The 22,376-nt window shown below is 35.8% G+C and overlaps 5 protein-coding genes across 16 annotated transcripts; 2 read left to right on the top strand and 3 right to left on the bottom strand.

The window, feature by feature from the left end:
• The first annotated feature begins 1,093 nt into the window (after window positions 1-1,093).
• Window positions 1,094-2,900, top strand: RpS4 (ribosomal protein S4). The gene is made up of 7 exons (XM_089843752.1): window positions 1,094-1,207; window positions 1,396-1,473; window positions 1,538-1,718; window positions 1,787-1,884; window positions 2,104-2,275; window positions 2,380-2,509; window positions 2,730-2,900. The coding sequence occupies exons 1-7, from the start codon at window positions 1,205-1,207 to the stop codon at window positions 2,854-2,856; spliced, it is 789 nt and encodes a 262-aa protein (XP_089699878.1). The 5' UTR covers window positions 1,094-1,204; the 3' UTR covers window positions 2,857-2,900.
• Window positions 2,901-4,427, bottom strand: Ercc1 (DNA excision repair protein Ercc1). The gene is made up of 8 exons (XM_089843754.1): window positions 4,268-4,427; window positions 4,118-4,202; window positions 3,942-4,045; window positions 3,774-3,873; window positions 3,571-3,647; window positions 3,260-3,431; window positions 3,115-3,183; window positions 2,901-3,032 (listed from the first exon to the last, which is right to left on the bottom strand). Exons 1-8 carry the CDS (start codon window positions 4,306-4,308, stop codon window positions 2,976-2,978), a joined length of 705 nt encoding a protein of 234 aa, XP_089699880.1. The 5' UTR covers window positions 4,309-4,427; the 3' UTR covers window positions 2,901-2,975.
• On the top strand, window positions 3,300-22,311 carry Josd (Josephin domain containing). Of its 5 annotated transcripts, XM_089843756.1 has the most exons (6): window positions 3,300-3,435; window positions 15,522-15,570; window positions 18,275-18,563; window positions 18,661-18,786; window positions 19,301-19,481; window positions 19,549-22,311. In XM_089843756.1, exons 3-6 carry the CDS (start codon window positions 18,325-18,327, stop codon window positions 19,666-19,668), a joined length of 666 nt encoding a protein of 221 aa, XP_089699882.1. In that variant the 5' UTR covers window positions 3,300-3,435; window positions 15,522-15,570; window positions 18,275-18,324; the 3' UTR covers window positions 19,669-22,311. The 5 variants fall into 5 exon arrangements, with proteins under 5 accessions (XP_089699882.1, XP_089699883.1, XP_089699885.1 ...); XM_089843757.1 differs by lacking the exon at window positions 15,522-15,570; XM_089843759.1 differs by lacking the exons at window positions 3,300-3,435; window positions 15,522-15,570 and adding an exon at window positions 17,169-18,111 and having other exon boundaries at window positions 18,275-18,557.
• On the bottom strand, window positions 4,490-11,590 carry LOC149661743 (lysophosphatidylserine lipase ABHD12-like). 5 transcript variants are annotated; one of them, XM_089843729.1, is made up of 4 exons: window positions 11,436-11,590; window positions 6,328-6,421; window positions 5,879-6,261; window positions 4,490-5,806 (listed from the first exon to the last, which is right to left on the bottom strand). In XM_089843729.1, the coding sequence occupies exons 2-4, from the start codon at window positions 6,398-6,400 to the stop codon at window positions 5,033-5,035; spliced, it is 1,230 nt and encodes a 409-aa protein (XP_089699855.1). In that variant the 5' UTR covers window positions 6,401-6,421; window positions 11,436-11,590; the 3' UTR covers window positions 4,490-5,032. The 5 variants fall into 5 exon arrangements, with proteins under 5 accessions (XP_089699855.1, XP_089699853.1, XP_089699856.1 ...); XM_089843727.1 differs by lacking the exon at window positions 11,436-11,590 and adding an exon at window positions 10,326-11,156; XM_089843730.1 differs by lacking the exon at window positions 11,436-11,590 and adding an exon at window positions 8,738-10,076.
• LOC149661742 (lysophosphatidylserine lipase ABHD12-like) lies at window positions 12,460-17,076 on the bottom strand. 4 transcript variants are annotated; one of them, XM_089843735.1, is made up of 2 exons: window positions 16,906-17,076; window positions 12,460-14,799 (listed from the first exon to the last, which is right to left on the bottom strand). In XM_089843735.1, the coding sequence occupies exon 2, from the start codon at window positions 14,785-14,787 to the stop codon at window positions 13,498-13,500; it is 1,290 nt and encodes a 429-aa protein (XP_089699861.1). In that variant the 5' UTR covers window positions 14,788-14,799; window positions 16,906-17,076; the 3' UTR covers window positions 12,460-13,497. The 4 variants fall into 4 exon arrangements, with proteins under 4 accessions (XP_089699861.1, XP_089699857.1, XP_089699859.1 ...); XM_089843731.1 differs by lacking the exon at window positions 16,906-17,076 and adding an exon at window positions 16,316-16,465; XM_089843733.1 differs by lacking the exon at window positions 16,906-17,076 and adding an exon at window positions 15,752-15,880.
• Window positions 22,312-22,376: the final 65 nt, after the last annotated feature.

Below are 22,376 nucleotides of genomic sequence, written 5' to 3'. Positions count from 1 at the left end.
TTGACTGGAACGTTTTGGCGGTTAATTCAAATGTGGGTTTAGATAGAGCTAACATAGTGTTAAATGAGCGTTATGCGTCTGATCATTTTAGCATTGCTAAAGGTAATTCGAGGGGATAATCACTAAAATGCGTAATCACTATAACTAAACTTTCTCTTTCAAAAGTTTCTGGGCATAAGTCCTTGTTAGAAATTTATGAGATGCGATAAGTGTGCATCGGCATAAGTCTATGTTGTAAACTCATCGAGGGGATTATCACTAAAAACTATCTGTTCTTCGATTCGCCGGAATATTAGAATTACAGCATAAGTAAATTGATACGGTTATAATTTAATCACTGTTTAGAGTAGGGAATCGAGGGGCTATTCACTCTGATTTTATGCACGGTAAATCATTTAAGCATTGAAAAAGATAGCGCTATTCACCCATTAGGGTAAGGTATAGAGGGGTTATCCACTCGTTAGGGTAGGGTATAGAGGGGCTATTCACTCGTACGATATGGCTACTATTACGAGCCCTTGGGCCGTCTTGTTTTACATGTTAACTCGCGAATACGGCGCGTCACATAGGTTCGGTCTAAACTTTCAAACCCGTCTGGTTTTAACATGGGCGTCTATGGGAGGGGACCAGTTTTTTCAACGTTTTTGACAATATTAGTGCATCTACTGGTTCAAATCTCTTGAATTTTTAATGAGACGTGTATTGAAAGGTTTGATATTATCTTGTAAAATTTAAAGTCTTCAGCTATAATAGTTTTTTTATAAAAAAATAAAAACCATCACATAGTAGAGAAATTGAAGGATTTATTTCTCTACTATGTGATGATTTTTATTTTTTTTTTTATAAAAAAACTATTATAGCTGAAGACTTAAATTTTTACAGGATAATATCAAACCTTTCAATACACGTCTCATTAAAAATTCAAGAGATTTGAACCAGTAGATGCACTAATATTGTCAAAAACGTTGAAAAAACTGGTCCCCTCCCATAGACGCCCATGTTAAAACCAGACGGGTTTGAAAGTTTAGACCGAACCTATGTGACGCGCCGTATTCGCGAGTTAACATGTAAAAAATATCGTTTGGACGGGCGTGATCAAGTGGGCTATGGTTTAACCGAAATCCGCTAGTGGCGCTGACGTCATAAAGTTGCGTTTCTGCCTGCTTGTCCCTTGCATGTTCCTGTCTTTTATTCGCAGAACAAAATGGTAAGGATGATTTTAATCTAATTTAATCGTCATTTCTATTAATACCATTAAATTTAAATCTTTCTTAATCAATTAAACCTTAATTTATCTCTCGAATTCGACCATTATTAACTTTTAAATAATTATAATTCACGTATAATTCTAATCATTTTATATCGTGTACTTAACCAAGGCTTAACTCGTTTTAGGCGCGTGGACCTAAGAAGCATTTGAAGCGTTTAAATGCTCCAAAATCATGGATGTTGGACAAGCTTGGAGGAGTTTTTGTAAGTTAATTATTTTAAATATGTTTTTAAAGAACGTTCATCGAGATCTAGGCTTATATTTAAGGCTCCTCGACCAAGCACTGGTCCCCACAAACTCCGTGAATCACTTCCTTTAGTGATTATGCTACGAAACCGTTTGAAGTACGCTTTAACTGGTGCTGAAGTTAAAAAGATCGTTATGCAGAGGTTAATTAAAGTTGATGGAAAGGTTCGAACGGATACCAATTACCCAGCTGGGTTTATGGGTATGTTATAACCCCTTTTTTGTTGTGCCAGTTACTTTTATAACATCCCCATCTTTGTTGTTAAACAGATGTTGTTACCATTGAAAAGACCGGAGAATATTTCCGTCTTCTTTATGATGTTAAGGGAAGATTCATTTTGCACAGAATCACCGCTGAAGAAGCTAAAGTAAGGGTTTTATTTATTTCCCATGTTATTTACCCATACAGCTTAATACAGTCAAAGCCAGAGGGCTGCCATTACCCTATAAGTCTATTAACTATTTAGCCTATTAACTTGTATAGAGTAGTGGCAGTCCATGTTAACTACCCATAGAGCTTAATACAGTCAAAGGCAAGTAGGTGCCATTACTCTATTGATAGTCAAGTTTGATTTCTTTGTTTGCAGTATAAGTTGTGCAAGGTTAAAAGGGTTCAAGTGGGACCAAAAGGCATCCCATTTTTAACCACTCATGATGGACGTACCATCAGGTACCCAGATCCATTAATCAAGGTGAATGATACCATTCAATTGGACATTGCCACTGGAAAAATTATGGACTTTATTAAATTTGATTCCGGTAATTATGATTGTTTTTTTTTTCTTTACTTAGTTAGTCTTATCATCTTTAAATTAGACTTAATTAATTAGTATTTATTTTATATGTTAATTTTATATTTACAGGCAATCTCTGTATGGTTACTGGTGGCCATAACTTGGGACGTATTGGTATCATCACATCTCGGGAACGTCACCCTGGTTCTTTTGATATTGTACATGTGAAGGATGCCCAACAACATACATTTGCCACAAGGTAAATATTAAATATAATTTAAAATTAATTAATTAATTAACATTAATTTTAAGAGGAAACTTAAGTGATGAACCCTTTTTATTGTGATGAAAACTTGTGTGTCAGCAATATTCGATTAGTCTTTCTGATTTTATTTCCTTATAAATTTGTTATCTATTACTTTACATTAATTAATTAGTTTAAATATTATTAATTAATTATTGTTTTAAATTATTTACAGATTAAATTACATCTTTGTGATCGGAAAGGGCAACAAACACTACATTTCCCTACCAAGAGGAAAGGGTATTAAATTATCCGTGGCTGAGGAAAGAGATAGACGTTTGGCCGCAAAAATGTCCCACTAATTATTTGTAAACAAAATGAAATAAATAAATAAATGGGAAAATGATGACTTGTTTATCACAAAATAATTTATTTTAGTTTAAGCATATTATTATTATTATTTCAAACAAAAATATGAATATTATTTCTTTGGTTCTTTTAGGAAGGGTTGATGTATTGTATCATATAATCTCTTGGCCTATAATTAAAATTAAAATTAATACGTTATTTAATTATAATATTGAAGATAAATTAGGCTTATTTAAATTTTAAGATTATACTTTTAAAGTTCCCATTCCCGGACATAAAGACATCTCCTCCGATGATGCTTGGAATAATTTCTCCATGGTCTGAAACGTATGTAAAGGTCGCCACCTATTAGCCAATCACGTGGCTGGCGTCATAATTTAACAGTGTTGTACTCACGTTGTAGGAAGATAATAGTGTCATCGCGTCGGTTTTGTTAACTGATTTTACTGAAGTTAAACTTTCAACCAATTTGGAATAAGTGTCTTCTTCTAATTTCTCCATGATTAAATCGGGGGATTTGTTTTCGAAGATTTTAAAAGTCTCCAAGTACTTGCCAGCTTCTTCGGAACTAGGTAAGATAAGAAAACGGTTTTTTAGACAAGCCAAGGCTTAGGGTAACATGTAGGCCCGGGAGCCCGGAATCCTTTGTTTGACGTTAAGCCTAGGTTTATTGGGAAATATATAGTTATTAGTTAAATTAAGATTACCTCCAAGCCAAAATTAATGTGCAATCAGTCAAAATGGCGATTTTTGATAAGTCTTTTAATGCTGGATATGGATCAGACTGAAATGATTGTAAGCTAGTAAACTTATGTCTAATTTGTTTTTACCGTAATGGAAGCTGCTTAAGCTTTGGGTCATTAAGATAGCAACGTAATTAAGAGTTTGTGATTAAATTAGGATAATTTACCACATCAATCTGTACTAATAATATCCTTAGCTGGTAGGATTTACCAAGAGCTTTCAAACGATCATGAATGTATTGGGGATATAAATTGTAGTATCGTACACTGTAACAAGGTAGACCTCGGGGTTATGACCCCTTAATTATATACCCTATAGAATTATGCAAATCTACCTTAGGTAAAGTGCACAAACAGTTTGACACATAACATAATCAGGTTCTATTTCCGCAAATTCCCATGGTACATTATGTATGCTTTGTAGCAACGGATTTCCCTTCTAAAATATAATTGTAGGTGTATTGAGGAAAAGTGGGCACAATTAAAATCCATTACTGATATGAAAATTAACCTGTCTTGAGTTCACTAAAATACAATTCTTCTTCCCAGCCCCAGAGGTAGATGCTTCCCCTTTTGAATTTGTACCTGCCAAATTTCTATAGGATTCTGAGTCAATCTTAATAGTGAAAGGTTATATAAATATTCGTAAATACAAACATACCCATTTTCACCATCATCTGTGCCAGACTTTAATTCTGCCATTACTAGTTAAATTATAAATGGCTCGAAACGAAACCAAGAATTAAAGACCGGCAGCAGAGCGGCAGCCTCGTGTTTTTCAACTCCCTCTATGGCTTAGGCCTAAAATGAAGTATGTTAGTTTCATAGAATCTGTGTGTCCGTTAAGAAAAAACAAGTTGGTGCGAACTAAATGTGCGACTCATTATCAGTAATTCAATGTTTTTTTATTAAGGCTCAATTTTATTTTTACAAAGGAACTTTAAAATCTTTTCATTTTTATCATCGTTTTATAAAATTACAAGGATTATTATTACTCCAATTAAGTAGATTCACATTGACTTATTCTCAAAAAAGGTGGTCAATATGAATACAACCATTGGCTAACAATTTCCCTCCTTTTAACTGCCTTTGTAAATAATTAGAGCGTGCACGTTGCGTGAGTAATTGAAAATAATCAAGTTAACAATTTAACAAGTAATATTTTAACAATTAGTTCATAATGACTAAAAAAATGGCTTTATGAAATGACTAAGCATTTCATTTTTGGTTAAAAATGACGTTTGATTATAACGAATTAAACTTCGTAATTATTATTATACCTGACGCGATTTTTAGTTACCTATATTTAAAACTAACGCGTTTCGGTAATTTTTTTCTCACCGTAACTTCATCAAAAATAAATACAAGTTCAGGGTAGGTAGGAGTGTCATGGTTATGTACTCTAAAACTAGTAGTTAAAACGAAGCTAGAACACTGTTTCGTTGTTCTGTCGTTTTATATCTTCCATAAAATCGGCGAAAATTTCGGGAATTCTTGGATCGGTGCAAGCTTTATGGCCATATCCCAAGTGAGCTTCGAATTCGACATAGCGCGGACGGAACAATTTAGGCGACGAAATACCCTTTCGAGAGTTGACCAAACTTTCGTCTACCGCTTGATGGCCCAGTCTGTACATTTTGCGAGCCAAGTCGACGGTGAGGAACATATCGTCCGCGGAATGAAGGATAAGAATGGGTGAAGCCACGGCCAAAGCCATTTTATCATCATTGGCAATGTACGTGTCCGCGTGATACCCGGCCACTTTAGACACGAGGTTTTCGAAAAAGGGCCAGAACCGATGCAAGGCTGAGAAAGGAAAGGATTTGACGGCGTCTTCCATGTTCGTGAACGTTGATTCGAGGATAACCGCGGGCGGAGACAACTCTTTCCCGGCGTACTTGTGGGCCAACTGGACAGCCACCCCGCTACCGAGGGAGTGACCCCAAATTACCACGCGGTTTTTAGGATGAACCCGTTTCATCAACCAGTGGTACACGGCGTCCGCGTCCTCCACGACAGATGGAATTCTCGGGGCTTCATTGGTCGAGTCTCCAAAACCTCGGTAGTCGAAAGCCACGACATACGCGTCGATTGAATTGGTTATCATTCGGTAAAACTCGCGTCGGAAGAAAGCAGCCCTGCTGAAACCAGTTCCGTGGAAGTAGAGAATAACTGGACGATCAAAAGAAAAATCCAAGCCCTGGTTCGGATAGGTTATAGAAATTTTTAGTCAGTTACGCGCTTTCCAAAGACGTTAATTCCGTGATCTTACCTGCGGAGTAGCGCTGACGTTACCCGAGATGCATCCCCCCTCTTCAACCAAGGACCTGGGCGGAATGTGCCATCCTCCCAACTTGGCGCCATATTCCGTTTCTAAGACGAAGTACTGGGAACAAGTTAAACCGTAGTTTTGGGGAGAAGTCATATCCACGAAGAATTCTATGTTAATGTTGTTTAGAAATATGATCTGGCGACGAATCCAAGGGCAGGAAGAAAACCAGAATGGTAGGACGATATAAATTGCTCCAAGTACCAACAGGAAAACGTTCAACCTAAATCTGAAGCCACTGTTGCTTTTTGTACGGCCATTAGTCGTTGTAGAAACTTCGCCTTCCTCGAAAATGGTTGGTTTCACTTTCTCTTTGAGAGGACCCACTGAAGTTGATGACCAAAAAATTTACAACACCCTTTAAAACGAAACTACCCATTTAATTCATTTACCCTTAACGATTGAAGGCGAAATTCCGGCGGACTTCTTTAGGACTGTAGTAACTGAACCTTGTCTGAGGCGCATGTTGGATATCAAGCTACTTTCCTGGAAGAAGTTGAATAACATAACGATACCATTAAACCTCGACGTATAATGGTTCAAAAATTTGTTTCGTCGCTCGCGAGACTGTTTACAAACGTCAACACGCCTGGCACAAAACAACATTACCACTACGTAATTAATATGTTCGTTTCCGACCAGAAACACGTTCGTTTCCGACCAGAAACAAGGGCGTATGCAAAACTCAAGGGGCTAATCACTCAAGGATTACTTTAGTACAGTGTTATTCACCGATTACTCGGAGTAATTAACCCCTCGACAAAACCAAGTACCTAAGAATTTTTAGACACATCGTAAAATTATAAATACCATGGGGCTTCGAGTCTACCGCGATCCAACTTAACCCGAGAATTATTTCATACTGTTAAACTCTAATCACCGCGATAAAATTGAAACCAATAGTAAATAAAAGCGATCGTGAATCCTTGACTATAAGATCAAGATTAAACGGGTAAACCATGGAGAGTGAGAGTTCTCTATCTATCTAGATATCGCCTTGCCCGAAAAGAAAGTGATCAAATAAACCGGTTGCTATAGGAACGAAAACAAAAGAACCTTCGCAACGTCTAGGTAATCTATGCGAGAAGGTCGTTGTTCCGTTTTCCAATAATGAACTTTGGAAACTTTCTCGCGTTACTTATCAATAACCATTCAAAATATCCTACTTACATTAATGGCAGGGTCAAATTCAACTGTTTTCTTTGTCATATTTTTGGTTCTTAATAAGAGCACAGTGACTTTAAAAGTGATATTGAACTCTATAACGGAATAATAACTAAATGGAATTTGGATATCGCTATTCCCTAGTGCTCTTGAAAGTCCTTTCTTTCTCGTGTAAGAGACCGATAAAAAGTGGAAGAGGGTAACTTGGCTCGGAAAGATCGAAAATGTTGAACCAACTGATAATGATAACCTCTTCGAACTCCGAACCTTTTTTAAATAGGCAGAATCGTACGAGGGAGGGGCGGAGATTCTAGATTCGGAAATGGATTTTTTTCTTTTCAAGTTCGTGGCCTTACAATAGAAAGACGTCACAGTAAGCACGGGGTTTGTGGTTGACAAACGGGCACCCCTCTTTTTTTGGTTTTGGGGTTTCCCGATGCGCGGTCAATATAAACCAAGTATTGAAGAAATATTCCATCACCTGAACGGGTAGGCCTAGCTAGTACTTGCTAGTTTCAAGAATGGATTCTAAAGCAGTGAATTTCTTCTCGACTTGGTTCAAATTGACTCTGCTTTACCCCGGAGTGACATACCAACATGATGCTCTACCACTTATTTTTTTTCTTTTTTTGGGGGTTATCCTGAATGGGCAATACATGTTAAGGTGCCATTGTACGGCGCTGTGTTTATGAACGCGTTACTCTTTATTTTTCAAATGAATTCGCCAATGCTACAAGAACAAGATGGCCCAAGGGCTGGGCCTTAATAGTAATTTTACACGGCTCACGTGACCCCCCGTATAGTTGATCTCCAATAAATCGTACAACTAAAAACATTTCTGAAACGCAATCGTGTATCCCCTTAATTTCTAATAACGTCACATTTCAAATAATATTAATGAAACTAAATTGTGCACCCCACTAAAGTATAATTTTTCAAAACCATACGAATCAAATAATGTATCTAAAACCAAATCCTGGATCCCCTAAACCAGAAATCACTATGACCGTAAACCGTCCCCTCTATTTTACGAAACCTAACCTAACCTAACCTAACCATTCAGCATAATCTCTGATGTATCACGCGCATGGTGCCGTTTCTTAAATTTTAACGGAATAAAATTCCGTGTAAAATTAAAAAAGTGCAGTAGTGCACGAAAATTATCATCTTGTTTCCCTTCACTCAAAAAAGCCCGCGAGATTTAAACTACCTTTCTTTCCTCTCTCTCCGAGCGGGATGCCCCCTCTCCCTCTTCCCCCTCTCACTAATATACCAGGCAGGCAGTTCTCTCTCTACGCGGAGCTTCGTATCGCCACCGCGTACGCTAGCGATCTCTCTCTCTCATCGTAAGCGTACGTTTCGCGGACGCGACCGGTTTCCCTCTCTCTCTCATCGTAAGCGTTCGTTTCGCGGACGCGTCCGGGACAGGGACAGGGACAGGGGTTTTGGTGCCGTTTCTTAAATTTTACCGTAATTAAAATTACGTGTAAAATTAAAAAGGACCCCCTTGAAATAGCCCATAGAACCGATGGAATGTAGCTTATTTACTAATGGCACTTTAAGGGTAGGATGAATTATTAGAGTTGAAAGATTTTTATATTTCTTGGGTTTTTCTAGAAGAAAAAAACGAATTCTTACCTTGGATCTCTATAGGCGATCTGTTAAAAATATCCCATGAGTTTATATATTATATTTTTTTTTTTGTTTATCTCCACATTTTGAGTATTTTTTGTATATATTTATCTAATCAGACTAATCACTTTTTTTTTTGGTTGTAGTATTTTAAATAGATGAAAGCACTTAGGTACTCGGTTTATACTAAGAAAGATTTTCTTGAAACTTGTTGCTTAGCGAATATCTAGGCGTGAAATGAAAACATTTTAAATCTCGTAAAACCGAGAGTTTTTGATACAAATCCGGACTTTATTTAACCATAAAAAAGGCGCAATAATGAAAACTGGGGCTCCGTTATTATTTATAAACGCGGTAACACTTTAACTCCATGGAGAGAGTAGAATTGAAATGCTTTTCTTCAAAGGATTTGTTCTCTTATCCACACCCCCTCCATGGATGAGCGCCTTTCCTTTTCTGACAGATTTTATATTAAAAAAATTGTATATCTCGTGGTATAAAATACTTCCTGCATTTCTCTTCTAAATCGGACGACTTTTAGGCTCGCTTTTAGCCCTTTTCTAGAAACGAAGACGAAACCTAGACAACTGCATTCATTTTGGGTCTTAGATAAACGTCTAGTGAGTCCAGTAATATGGGTCAATGCGCCAAAATCTCAAAGCGCACGCTCAAAAGCCTACCCTTGAATGACGGCTTTCCCACGTGACTCCCCCACACTATTCGTTCATAAAATCTACCAGTTTATTTTTTTACACTTTTTCTAATCGAACAATCTAAATTTAGTCAGAATGGTATTTTATAGTTATTTCCTCCATTCAACGATACATCTTCCTTCGCTTATGTCCATTGTCGGAATGGTTTCCTCCTCTTTAAAGGTCCTTCCTGATTTTCTTTAAATTTTTAGAAGGTAATCCCCAGGCTATATAGAGCCTAAAAATACCTAAGAAGTTCATGGTGGCGTGTTTTTCTGCTTAATAACCTAGTTTTATTTTTTTTTATGAAATGTAATAAATATGGCCGAAAAAAGCCGGGGCTTGGACAGAGGAATAAATTTAGATAGTGTCAAAGATATGGTTGACTTTTCCTTATAAAGAAACCGAGGGGCTAACCACTGTTACGAGCAATAATTTTAGCAATTCGTGAAATTACACGCAACCCCTTCAGCTTTCAATACAGTCACCGATGCACTGGATGTAGTCCCCTGGGTGACTGACCTCTCGCCCAACCGACGGGCTTATCACTGTACACCGGTTACGGGTTACAAGTAGTCATAGGATTTCATTCAATCCCACCAGTACAGTCAATACACCAATTCCCTCGAGTGACTGGCCCCTCGACCAAAACTTTCCAATAGTAGATGAGATAGAAATCGTAGGGAATTTTTGGGATGTCATTTTGAGAAATTTTTACCTGGAATTATTACTGAAACCAGTCTAGGATTTTTTCTAATATTTTTGCTCAATAGAAAAAAAAAATTCCATTGAAAAACGGGTTTTTCAGTGTTAATTTTAAGGCAATCAAGAAGCTAATTCCGAACATAGTAATTACTTGGAAGATATATATAATATTGAATTAAAAATTAATGGATACTTACATAGTTTCCAAGGCGAAATTCATAGTGACAGGGCATTTAGCAGAATTGTAGATGATTTTAGAGTTGGATTTTAATCTATTGTTATTATTGATATTGACGATTACGGCATGCAATGTACGGGTTCTAAAGCCCAGATAATAAAGGCCTTTGGATACAAATGGTCACTCTAGCGATAAATCGTTTCCCTCGATTATTTCACGCGAGTAATTGACCGCGCTTTAAAACTCCTACACTTATACGTAACGTTTCATGGTTTAATTTTTAAATCCTTCAATCTTGAAAAATATTTCAATTGCTGGTTCTTTCCCAATTGCCAAAATATAAATGACCCGAAATGACTTAAATAAAAATTTGGGTGCATCGGTTCCGATTCCTTATTAAGGATTCCTGGAGGGATTCTGGCTGTTAATATTTAGTTGAAAGCCATTATTGCGCAACTATTAATGTAGTACTTCCGCGGAAATGTAGAGTTCTCTCTCAATGTTTTGGGTTGGGTTCCCGTAACATATACCCTGCGCACCGGAATTACTAATACAGCTTTTCATTGGAGCAATAATTAGTGAGGCCTCGTCGCAAGTTAACGCGTACTTTATTATACACCCCTGTACAATCACTCCATGGGAAAAGTTGACATCAAAAGAAAAGATTACTTTTATAATTATTCATTGCTGGAAGGGATACATCAATCCCCGTTTTGAAATAAATCGATAATTAATATTTAAATACCGTGTTAATATCAGGAAGTTTTGATCCCCTGCGACGTCTTTAACTCGTTTTAAATCAATATTTTCCCGGTTCTTTATGGGTTAATTGAGTAATATCGATATAGAAGGGCTCTTTCGTAACCCCCCCCCCACCCCATGACATTGCTCTATACATGGTTTTCAGACTTGGAGGATTGATACCATTTAGACCTGGAGGCCAGGATACACGGTACTGCACTTTGTTCGCCAAGTAGCCTGCATGGCATCCTGGTGTAAATGGTATCAATACTCCTAGTCTAAAAACTATGAATTGTAAACAAGGGTTTACTTTATTTATTGTTCCAATGGGTTAATTAATTCATTTTTTTAAAACCCAAGTAAATTTTCTTTTAAATTTGAATCTTACCTTTAAAATTGCTGTTTATCTCCAACATTATTCGAACCATTTTCGCTGAATTCCTAATAAATATATGTATAAAACTATACGACTATATTTTAGTAAATGTGTCAAACACCGTAGAGGTTATGAATAATGTTGGTATAAAAAAAATTCAACTGACTGAAGGTCTATTAGGTCCTTTAGACTATATATGTTGTAGCAATAGTACTTGCACTCGAATTAGTTGAAGTTATTACTTCGGGTTTCGAGATTAATAAAAAAGACTTCAAACTGAAGAGAACGAAAATTCCCAAATACAATATGTGATCGTACGATCTATTTCCTGAGATTTGATAAATACTCTTTTATTTAATGAATGTTTCCTCTCGTGATAGTAGACGTATCTTCTTTCTTTCCCATATATTGGATTCCAAAATGATTCTTTCGCAAGTATTTAACCTTTCGAAATCCAAGGAACCTTTTGACTTTGGTACTAAAATTTTACTCGAAACATAACAACAGAGACCAAAAAGTACGCCCCTCAACTTAATTGCAACCTCCCTGGGAAAAGATAAAATCGAGATATAAAATATATTATTTCAGTGATAGCATAAGTTTATAAGATATGTTCCATATGTATGACACTTCCTATACTTCGTAATGCTAGAGACTTACTGAGAGCTAGTTCGAGAACGACGCGAGAATTGACTACACTCGGTTTTGCAGTCCATCTTCCTATTTAGTCTGTCCTTAGCCTTTGACAGCGCCTCACTAGGCGTCGCTTTACGAGAATCTATGACGTTTCGCCTACGTCACTTCATGACAAGCTCTCATTAACCAGTGACACACTTATGAACATATCTTATAAACTTATGGTGATAGTAAATCATGAGAATTGTAAAAACATCCGCTTTTTCGTGGAGCCAATAATGGACCTCTTAATGATATACGGGATTTCAGTGTTCAACAATTTCATATTTGAAAGGAAAAATTATTATTTTTCACGCGAAAAACGACTTTGCAATCCCCGACAATTACGCAAATATCATAAATTATGATAATCTTTTTATTTTATTTTGCCTTTACCCGTGCCAATCTTTCCTTTGGCCATGTGATGAACTATACTTAAAGGGAGAGTGAAAGGAAAATCAAGTTATTTTTTTAATCGATTCTTCTAATTATTTATAAGACCTATCTGCATAGAGAAACATCCAGGAAATACCACCGTGTGATTTTAAAATTGAAATTATTTTGAGATTTCATGGATAATTTGAAATTAGCACCTTCGACCAATCGCGTAACGCTATGCCGCCTTCTTGTTAACAAAATTCCCATCTATGATTTAAGTTAGACTCCGGTACTGGTTCAAACTGAACTACTATAATTTTATCTCTCTCTCTCTCTCTCTGCTATCTCGGCAATTCTTGAGGGACATCAAAACTTCATTTAATGAAAATTATGTTTTTAAAAACGCGAAAATATTTTTAGGGAAAATGTTAGCATGCTTATTATTATCTGAAGCGATTTTTTTCAAATCCCAAATTGTTGTTTTGAACATTTTTGTTATGTAGTGGGTTTTCCCAAATTTTAATCAAAATATTCCCCCAAAACTTTCCAGAGCCCACTCTCGCAATATTAAGGTATAACCCTAAGTCTTTACGTCATGGAATATCTTATATACCTTACGTTTCTTAAGAAATAAATCTCACGTACTATCATAAATTAAAATTTGAGATTGGAGTTGGTATGACCTGGGGGCTTTAAACCTGTGGTCACGTATCGAAAGTGGAAGTTTTCAATTTCAATGCCATTGGGTTTTTTCAGATGTTATGGAATTTAACTTAATTCAAAGTCTAAAGATCGCGAAGCAATTAGGGTGAATATTAATTTAATAAAAGACATTACACAATAATGCCCGCTTTATATAATTAAAAACAAATTTAAAATCCACATACACGAGATTACAGATTTCTACAGCTCAAATAATTTTAATAGTAATAAAATGAAGAGTCAAAGCGAAAATGTTCTCAAAGTTGCATATGGACTTTAAATATACAAAGTTTCATTTGGTTATTTTGGTATATACATTTTAATAAACTCTCTTTGCCTTCTTATAATTCCTCCAAACGAAGTTTTTAATCAACTCTGAATGACCAGGGTCGCTGTAAATTTGTCGATGTCCATAACCCTTAGCTTTATCGTAGGTCACCATGTCGGTGGGTTGTTTAATAGGGTCCCGTTTAGCTTTGGCCACTTCGTACAATCTCTTGCCCAATACGTATGGAATAGTGTCATCATCTTCCGCGTGCAGGATCAAAATTGGTGACGAGATGGCGCCGATTCGCGATTGGCTATCGAAAAACGTGTCCGGGTGACGGATAGGTTCGATGAAAAACCGTTCGAAAAAGGGAAAGTAGGTGTGGAAATAGGTGTAAGGATGTAATCTGGAAGCTTCGGCGATGTCCGTATACGGGGACTCAAGGACAATGCCAGCTGGACTGCCCAAAATTATAGACGAGCCATCTGGTTTCTTCACCACGCGAGTCTGCGCGTCATAGGCCAAATGAGTGGAGATGCCAGTACCCAAGGATTGACCGTAGAAAAATATACGGTCGTTTGAGACTTTTTTGTCCACTCTTAACCAGCGATAGACTTCTCTGACGTCATCTGTTACCAATTTCACAGAAGGGTCAGCGGGTGTCGATTCTCCGAAGCCGCGGTAGTCCACCGTTACCACGTGACAATCTATGGTTCTGTTGGTTAATATCTTGATCAAATTAATTCTGTTGGGAGCACCCCGACTTCCCCCGCTTCCGTGAAGGTGCAAGATGACCGGTTTGTCATCTTGGAACTCCCTGTCGTCCAAGTACTTTGGAGCGTGATCAAAGCAACGTTCCTTTACGAGACTCTCTGGCATGACGTGCCAAGTACCCAATGATATGCCCTTTTCCGGTGATAAGTACAGATTCCTGGCGCAACTGAAGTTACCGTACAATACGGGATTGTCGATATTGGTCAAGTTTTTCGTAGCAAAGGCCACGTTTAAGTAGATGATGTTGCGACGAATCCAAGTACACTTCCAGTAGAAAACTGGCAATACGACGTAAACAAAGACGAAAAGTCCAAATAAAACTTTGCGCAAAACCTTGCGGATGCGGTATTTTCGGCTGCAATAATTGATATGCGTGGCTGACATCTTGCTAAGTTCGGCAACGCTGGTTCGTTTAGTAATAGTGGCACCACATTTCACAGCAGGTTTAGGGGAGCCAGGAACGCTTGTCTGTTTGCTATATCCGTTAGCTTTCGGGGATGAGCCTTTCGTTTGTTGCTTCTCTTCCAACTTTCGGTAATGCAAAGCATATCCGTTAGGTTCAGCCATTGCTGAATTCACCTGTTTTAATACAGAAGAACATTTTAAAATTCGTCCCTCTACTTTGAAGTTAAGCTTATCGCGTTAGCTTAAACAAAGTGTACAGGAAAAAGTAGAGTATATGTAAGTTATTATGTTATGCCCATTCTTACGTACGTTATCACGCCATTCATTCAACCATGAACCCTACGCTGGTAGAAGTACTTTTTTCCGTCACTAAACGTCATGTTTACAACCAAATGGTATTTTTTACTTAAGGTTAAAGCGTTGGGTCATAAATAACGTAAGAATAATAAGTATAACACTAAACGTTAGGCAGAGCCAATTGAAAGATTGCTGGGTACTTTCCCATCTAGTTATCATGTATAACCCCTAATAACATCCTTAATTAGAAATTTTGCATTATGGCAATGGGACGTGTTCATACTAATAATTATTAGTGTATTACTTAGGGTTAGGAATATATTATAGAGTAGTAAACAAATTCGGTTTCCACCGCTTTAGGCTTTTGGCCTCCAGGCTGGTTGGCCACATCAAAAACAAAATTGGTTTTTCCCACACCGTTTCTAGTCTTTCTTTGGTACCATACATACATATAATACATTAACATATTAAGAGCTAATGTCCTTCGCCTAGGGGTTAAAGGGAGGAGTTTTGCTTACTGTAAACCAAGAATTATTATTCAAAATAAGGCCAAACTCTCTCTTAATTTATCCAACTTTCTCAATCTTGTTTCTTAAAAGGAACATGAAAAGAAAATGGTCCGACCACCGGGTGAACAACCGAAACAAGGTAAAATTTTACATTTTTATTTTTTTTTTATTTTGAATTTTTTGCGTCTGTAAATTCGCGCTTAATGATGCCATGGCATCCCGGCTTATAAATCCATAGGGCATATACACTGTCAAAGGTACCTACCTTCCATTTAACTACTTACAGTTATTAAGTAAAAGAAACAAATATATAAATACACTTTTTTTAGCGTCCGGGATTTTCCTCAATCGCCCTTGGGTTTTTCCTGGTTATAATTTTTTTTGGTTAAACTGGATTTTAATTTTGTTCTTTATTATTATTAAATGGCACACACACTCCCCGACATCAACCTCCTTACCCAGGAGCGAAATTAATTCCGATTTGGAATAAAATCAACACGAGCTAGGCTACCAATGAACTTATTAAAACTTTGGTTTTACTAAACTTTTATATATCAATTTTGTATCTTAAATTGCTACTTGAACGTTCTTAAACTAATTTCACTTATAAAGTACGTCCTAATCTAACTTTATGCTTAACAAAATTGGCACTAGACGACTTGAGGTTCTCTAGTTGCCCGGTTTTAGTAACGATTTAACAAAAAGATGGGAGGGAAACGTCATGTTAATCTCTTCACTATAAGGCAATATTTATACATGGAAATGCCCCAAGTAGCGGATGACACCGTGAGAAAAAAATAAGAGAAAACGAGTGTGACAGTTATTTCAAACGAGACCGAAACAGTTTCGGGATCATGATGAAATTTTAATATAAATTGCCTCACCTGATGGACAATTGTTGGGACACTACAACCACCCGCAAATTTATCCAAGCCTGTTGTCGAAAGGTATCTCCTTACACGCGGCTGGACTTTGTCCGCCGTTCTCTCTCACTAAGTATCCGACTGTTTAACTTTCTCAAAGTAAAAAGTTTCCGGACCAAAACCCAACCGGAGCTTTTAGGAAGGGGACCGGTTTTCCTCCGCGTCAGTTTACTCTCTCAAATAAAACTGGGCTTTCCAAGCTGTTAGGAACGTGGATCCCTAACTTTCCTTCTTATGGTAACTTAGCTTGTTGTGTTGTGTCACTTGTATGACGTTTTTTTCCCTGAACAGAGAATCACCTGATTCTACGCTACCTGATTTCTAACCCCCTTTAGTTTTATCCCTACACGTTTACTTGGGTTATACCAACCCTCCCCCTTTTCGGACTCCAAAGGAATCTCGAATTTTCTTACCTCCCTCTTTGAACGAGGTGATTGAAAGCGAAATTACTTTGACGTACTTTTGCCGCGGACGATTTAATTGACACGCTTGGGTTCCATATATTGTATTAATCCCTTACCATCTTGCTGCGACCCGAACTGTCAGCTTACCTTTTTGATAGTATCTTATGTTGATCTGTTGATCTAATTTTGAGAAAGACTCTGACAATGAGCCAAGAGACTATAGTCTAGTCATTTTCGACTTAAATTCGCTATGCCATAATGATTTTGTCTACGTCATTGCAAGTATTTATTCCGCGCTGTATAGTTAGTTCATTTAGATCAAACCAAACCCTACTCCAATCTACTGTTTGTCATTCAAAATGAATTCTAGAAATCTTGACAAGAGACCTGACTAATTTTAAAACTTTTAAAGTTTTCACAATAACAACTCAATTCATGGTTTTTCAAAGTAATGGTTTAGTCACGGTTTACTGCATTACTTAGTCGTAAAGAAAGTCCAATTTAAGTTTCAAGACAAATTTATTCATAAAATCATTGATGATATTAAAAGATTTATTTCCTCTATAATTTATGACAATACGTTTATGTAAAAGGAAATAATCATACATTTCAATACGACAACCGTTAAAAACTATGACGCAAATAACGTAATTGTAATTACAGTGATACGAATTTAAACTCTCCTTTATGTAAATATTTTTCGTCAAACTGACACTCGTCAAACGGAAAATAATGTAGATAATATTCTATTGTTTCCTCTTTCTACCATCATTATTCCTAATTTCGGAGCATAATTATACGGTTTTAAACCGGCCTGTTGATTTTTAATTTACCAAATTCATGCTTATGGATATTACAAATCCACGAAAGTCGGAAGAATCGAGCTATGTTCACTGTTGTATACCGTTTTTTCTTGTCAATATTTTTAATTATAAACTTTTCCCGTAATTTATTTTCTGTGGAAAACTTTGATATCTCGTCGTAAAGTGATTAAAAAACCCAAACCACTTTTATATTATTTGTTTTATATTTAAAACAATTGAGTTTACTGATTAGAAAACCTTATTGTACTTTTATGAATGACCCCTATTAAAAGAGTAAACTAGGTGAATGACCCCCGGGCACTAAACGATTATATACGATAGGGGCACGGGAAGCTTCACTGCACGTCTGCACACTGCCTGTCAAATAACGTAAGAGGTGGCGTAATGATATATCCGGATTTGGTCATTTGAACGAAATTATAGAAAAAATTTGACCTTAAGTCGCGAGTTTTCGCGATGAATAGCTAAAAAACATACGGCGTAACTAAAAAAATTAGCGTAAACACAAGTTGCAACGAATTTTATCAAGGTAAATTGAGTTTTACTTTCGTATTTTGTATCGTTTGATTAAGCCTTGGCTGTTTTCCATGGCCTCATTTTGGGTTTAGGGGATGTATGACCTTAAGAAAGTTAGGTTTTTAACCGTTTTCTTGATTTGATCATAAAAGAGTCCTGAAAATTATGTTTTGCAGAGTGAAAAAATGCTAAATTCTCTCGGGACAAGTGATTTAGAGTACCTTTCATGATAGCATTTGTGGCGAAATTTTTAGTTCTCATGTATCAGTCTTGTTTGGGTTTTGTCGATTCACTTTTGGGGAAAGATCAAAAACGCTCTAGAAACTTGCAGAGCAGCAGTGGTAAAACAATTTACCACGAACGGCAGGTAAAAGAGCTGTGTGCTCTACATGCCTTAAATAACCTTTTCCAAGATGGCAATGCATTTACAAAACAAAACCTGGATACTATTTGTCACAGGTATCGGTACTGATATCTTTTTATCTTAAAAAAACAATCAAGCTTGCTTAGTCGCCATATTTTCTCTCCTGAAACAAACCTTTTCTTCATTTTACAATTTTAGTTTGTCACCTGACAACATAGTTAACCCTCATAAAAGCGTTCTTGGGTTAGGAAATTACGATGTTAATGTACTTATGTCAGCTTTACAACAGAAAGGCTACGAAGCCATTTGGTTTGACAAAAGAAAGTACGTTTCACATGATGGTGAAGGATGTTTGCCAGTGGTGTGCGAGTCCCGTTTTTTTGGTTTCGAGCCGAGTCCGAGTATCAAAACTAATTTCTTATTGAGTATTGAGCCGAGTCTCAAAAATACTTTCGAGTATCGAGTATTTAGATAGGTCAAATTTTGGTTCTTTCGAGTAATTATCGAGTCTCAAATATTGACTTGTCGAGTAGCAATTTAGTAAATTTCTTGAAAATAACGAAGATTTTCAATTATCTAATATTGAACTAGTTCAAAAAGATTGTTAGTGATCAATTAAACATTGAACAGGTGATTTTCAAAATAAATGATCATGAACTCATCGTCTGCTATAGTTGTAAGCCTCGGATTCGAGTATTTGTCGGAGTATTTAAAATGTTAAAAAGCTACTCGAATCTGTCTCGAGTATCTCAATGTGTTGTTATCGAGTATCGAGTCGAGTACTCGCACACCCCTGATGTTTGCCTTGATTTTATTTAACAAGTTTTTGACACGACAGAGATCCTGGTTGTATAGATGTAACAAAAATCATTGGCTTCATTCTAAACATTCCCAGTGATATGAAGTTTGGATTTCTTCAATTTCCACTGAATCGTAAGCATTGGATAGCAGTCAGGGAAATTGATGGGATTTATTACAACATGGATTCAAAGTTAGATAGCCCAGTGCCTATTGGAAAAGTATATTATTACATTCTTGGTGTATATTTTGTCGTTTATTTCTATTGATCATGTTAAAATCCTGCAGCAAAACGAGTTGTTGATATATCTAAGAGAGCAAATCCGCAGTAAAGACAAAGAAATATTTGTGGTTGTTACCCAAGAAGTTGAAAGAACGCAATCTTGGCGTAAAGACTCAAGGACATAGCATTTTACAAAAAAAACTGAGAAATTTTGGAGAAAACAAAAACAAAATGCTCTCTGAAACATTTTTATACTTAATCCCCTTTTTAATTACATTACGTTACATTTTGGGTGCTAAACTAGATCTTGGCCAGTAGCGATTTAGTACTTTGTTAGTATTTTTGCGCTTTGTTGAAGTTTTTTTTTTTTTTTTTTATTTCAAGTTTGAATTACTCAGTTTGGTTCCAATTTTGAATGAAACTTTGTATGTAAAGTTTTCATTAAATGCAAATCCAATGAACAATAGATTAAGCGCTCGCGTCAAAGAGGAAAAGGGGGGAAAATAGTAGGCCTAGTACCAGGGTGAATAATACAATACAAAACCAAATTATTTACAAAGATTTAAAAGCCATTTTTCTATTTAAAATAAATAAATAAATTAAGAAATATAATAATAATATGTAAATAAGAGTTTCTATATTAAAAAAAAAATGGCTCCGGTACGTACATTCTGGTCGCCTTAACTTACAAATATAACTGAAAATTATGGAGGGAAATTGAAAAGAATAACTGAAAAGGGTAAAATAGTGATAGATAAGGCATGGATGAAGAATGCGCGTGAGGAAATTTGTTTTCACTCTACAGGATCGGCAACTCCCTATCTCGAACGACAGAATATTCTGTATACACTCTGTTACAACGTCGGTTGTCAGCACGCGCAAAGTTATTTTTCTATGTAACGTAGCTTTGTACGTGCTGTCAAGAGACAAAAAACTTCAGGATCTTCAGGATTTAAAATATCCGCGAGTTTTTTAGCTGAGTGCACGGACCTCTAGGCCTTAGTTTCAAATGCGTGTGAAATTGCGTACAGTCTACTACACGCATTTGAAACTAAGGTCTAGAGGTCCGTGCACTCGAGCTAAAAAACTCGCGGATATTTTAAATCCTGAAGATCCTGAAGTTTTTTGTCTCTTGACAGCACGTACAAAGCTACGTTCCATAGAGAAATATATTTGCGCGTGCTGACAACCGATGTTGTAACAGAGTATATACAGAATAAGCTGTCGTTCGAGATAGGGAGTTGCCGATCCTATAGCGTGAAAACAAATTTCCTCACGCGCATCCTTCATCCATGGATAAGGGTTGTTTGTTTGTGAAAAGGTCTTGATGGGTCTTCTTAACCTAACGTAATCTACTGCAAAACTTTACTTTAAAAACAAAAAACTGTACATTTTTGGTGCAATAGAGAAAACTATTCCTTATTTCTTCTTTCTTCTTCTTCATAACATCGTAATACAAAGGTTTACTCTTGAATTTGAATTTTTAAAGACATGACAACAGTAACATACATTCCTTTCTCTCGTTATTTTCAAATAAATAAATACCGGTTCTTCCTTATATATTACCTCTCCCTCTAACCAAATAAAAATGGTTGCAGTAGAAACAGTCAGTGCAAAAAAAACATAGATATAAAGAATTATATATCAAAAACAAAATGCTTTGAATTGAATTTTTAATATTCTATACTTTTATATTAAATAATTAATAATACTAATAAAAATATAAATATAAATATAAAGAAACACGTGGAAACTGCGATATACATATATAAATACTTTTAGAGATCAGCACAAATTTATTGTCTTTAAATTATATAGGGATAAAAGATCCGAGAGAAACCCCATTTTATAATCTGTAGAATGATTATATATGTACATATGAGTATAAATATGTATATATTATAAGATATCAACAGAATGGAAAATAGCTACGCGTAACAAGCTTATTAATAAACAAACACAAATTCACGCTAATTGCAACAAAAAAGAAATATATTATAATAGATTAGTGAAATGAAAACGTGTCGAAAACGTGTCGAAAATTGATTGATCATTTATGAGACGGGCATTGATCACTTTTTAAAAAGAAAAAAAAACTGTGATTAGAGAAAGATTTTCTCTTTTCGTACATGTGCAATATAGATTTATGTGTAAGCTTATAAATTACGCTCTGCTTATAATTAATTTAAAAGATTTTTTAGTAAGGCTTTTTAGTTTTTAACGCAGCCTGAATGAGGAGCTCTTTAATTAATGTTACAGGGATGCTTAAATTGCTTATGATTAATATTTAATAGGCTTTAATTAATATAATTTAATATTATGTTAGTTTGGTGCTAAGAAACGTAACAGCTAAAAAATTACAAATGTACCTAAATAATACACGGGGGGGGGGGGGGCGCGATTATAATTTTTATTAGCTTTGTTAAAAAAAGAAATTTAAAAAAAGTATAAAAGCTCACATTTTTCAAGGTTCCGTCCTTTAGTTAACGTTTTTTGTGTTCATCTTTGATCTTTGCTATTCTCTGTTAAATTAACAACGTTAATCTATGCAAATTAGACAAACCAGCGTCACTTCCTTCATTAAGTTCAATATTACCTACTAATTAGACTAAAAACAAAGTAAAGGTTTAATTTCCTTAACCCTTCGTGTAGATGTAGCGAAAAAAAACATATTATATTAATATCAAACTTGTAGTGAGAACTGAACTGAGATGACTTTAAAAACAAAAATTGAAATTTAAGACCTTCTCCCTGCCCCTTTTTTTTAAGAGTTTGTTTTTTATCAAAAAGTAAAAATAAAAATAAAAGTAATTAATATAAAAAAATAATCATCCCAAATTAATTAAATTAAATTAAATTAATCTTACTATGAACAAAAAAAGTTAAAACCAAC

Source organism: Phalangium opilio, unplaced genomic scaffold (genome assembly GCF_054372755.1).
Source record: "Phalangium opilio isolate 3A_F unplaced genomic scaffold, DU_Popi_V2 ptg000070l_1, whole genome shotgun sequence".
Lineage (NCBI taxonomy): Eukaryota > Metazoa > Arthropoda > Arachnida > Opiliones > Phalangiidae > Phalangium > Phalangium opilio.
This window is presented reverse-complemented; position numbering and strand designations above follow the sequence as displayed.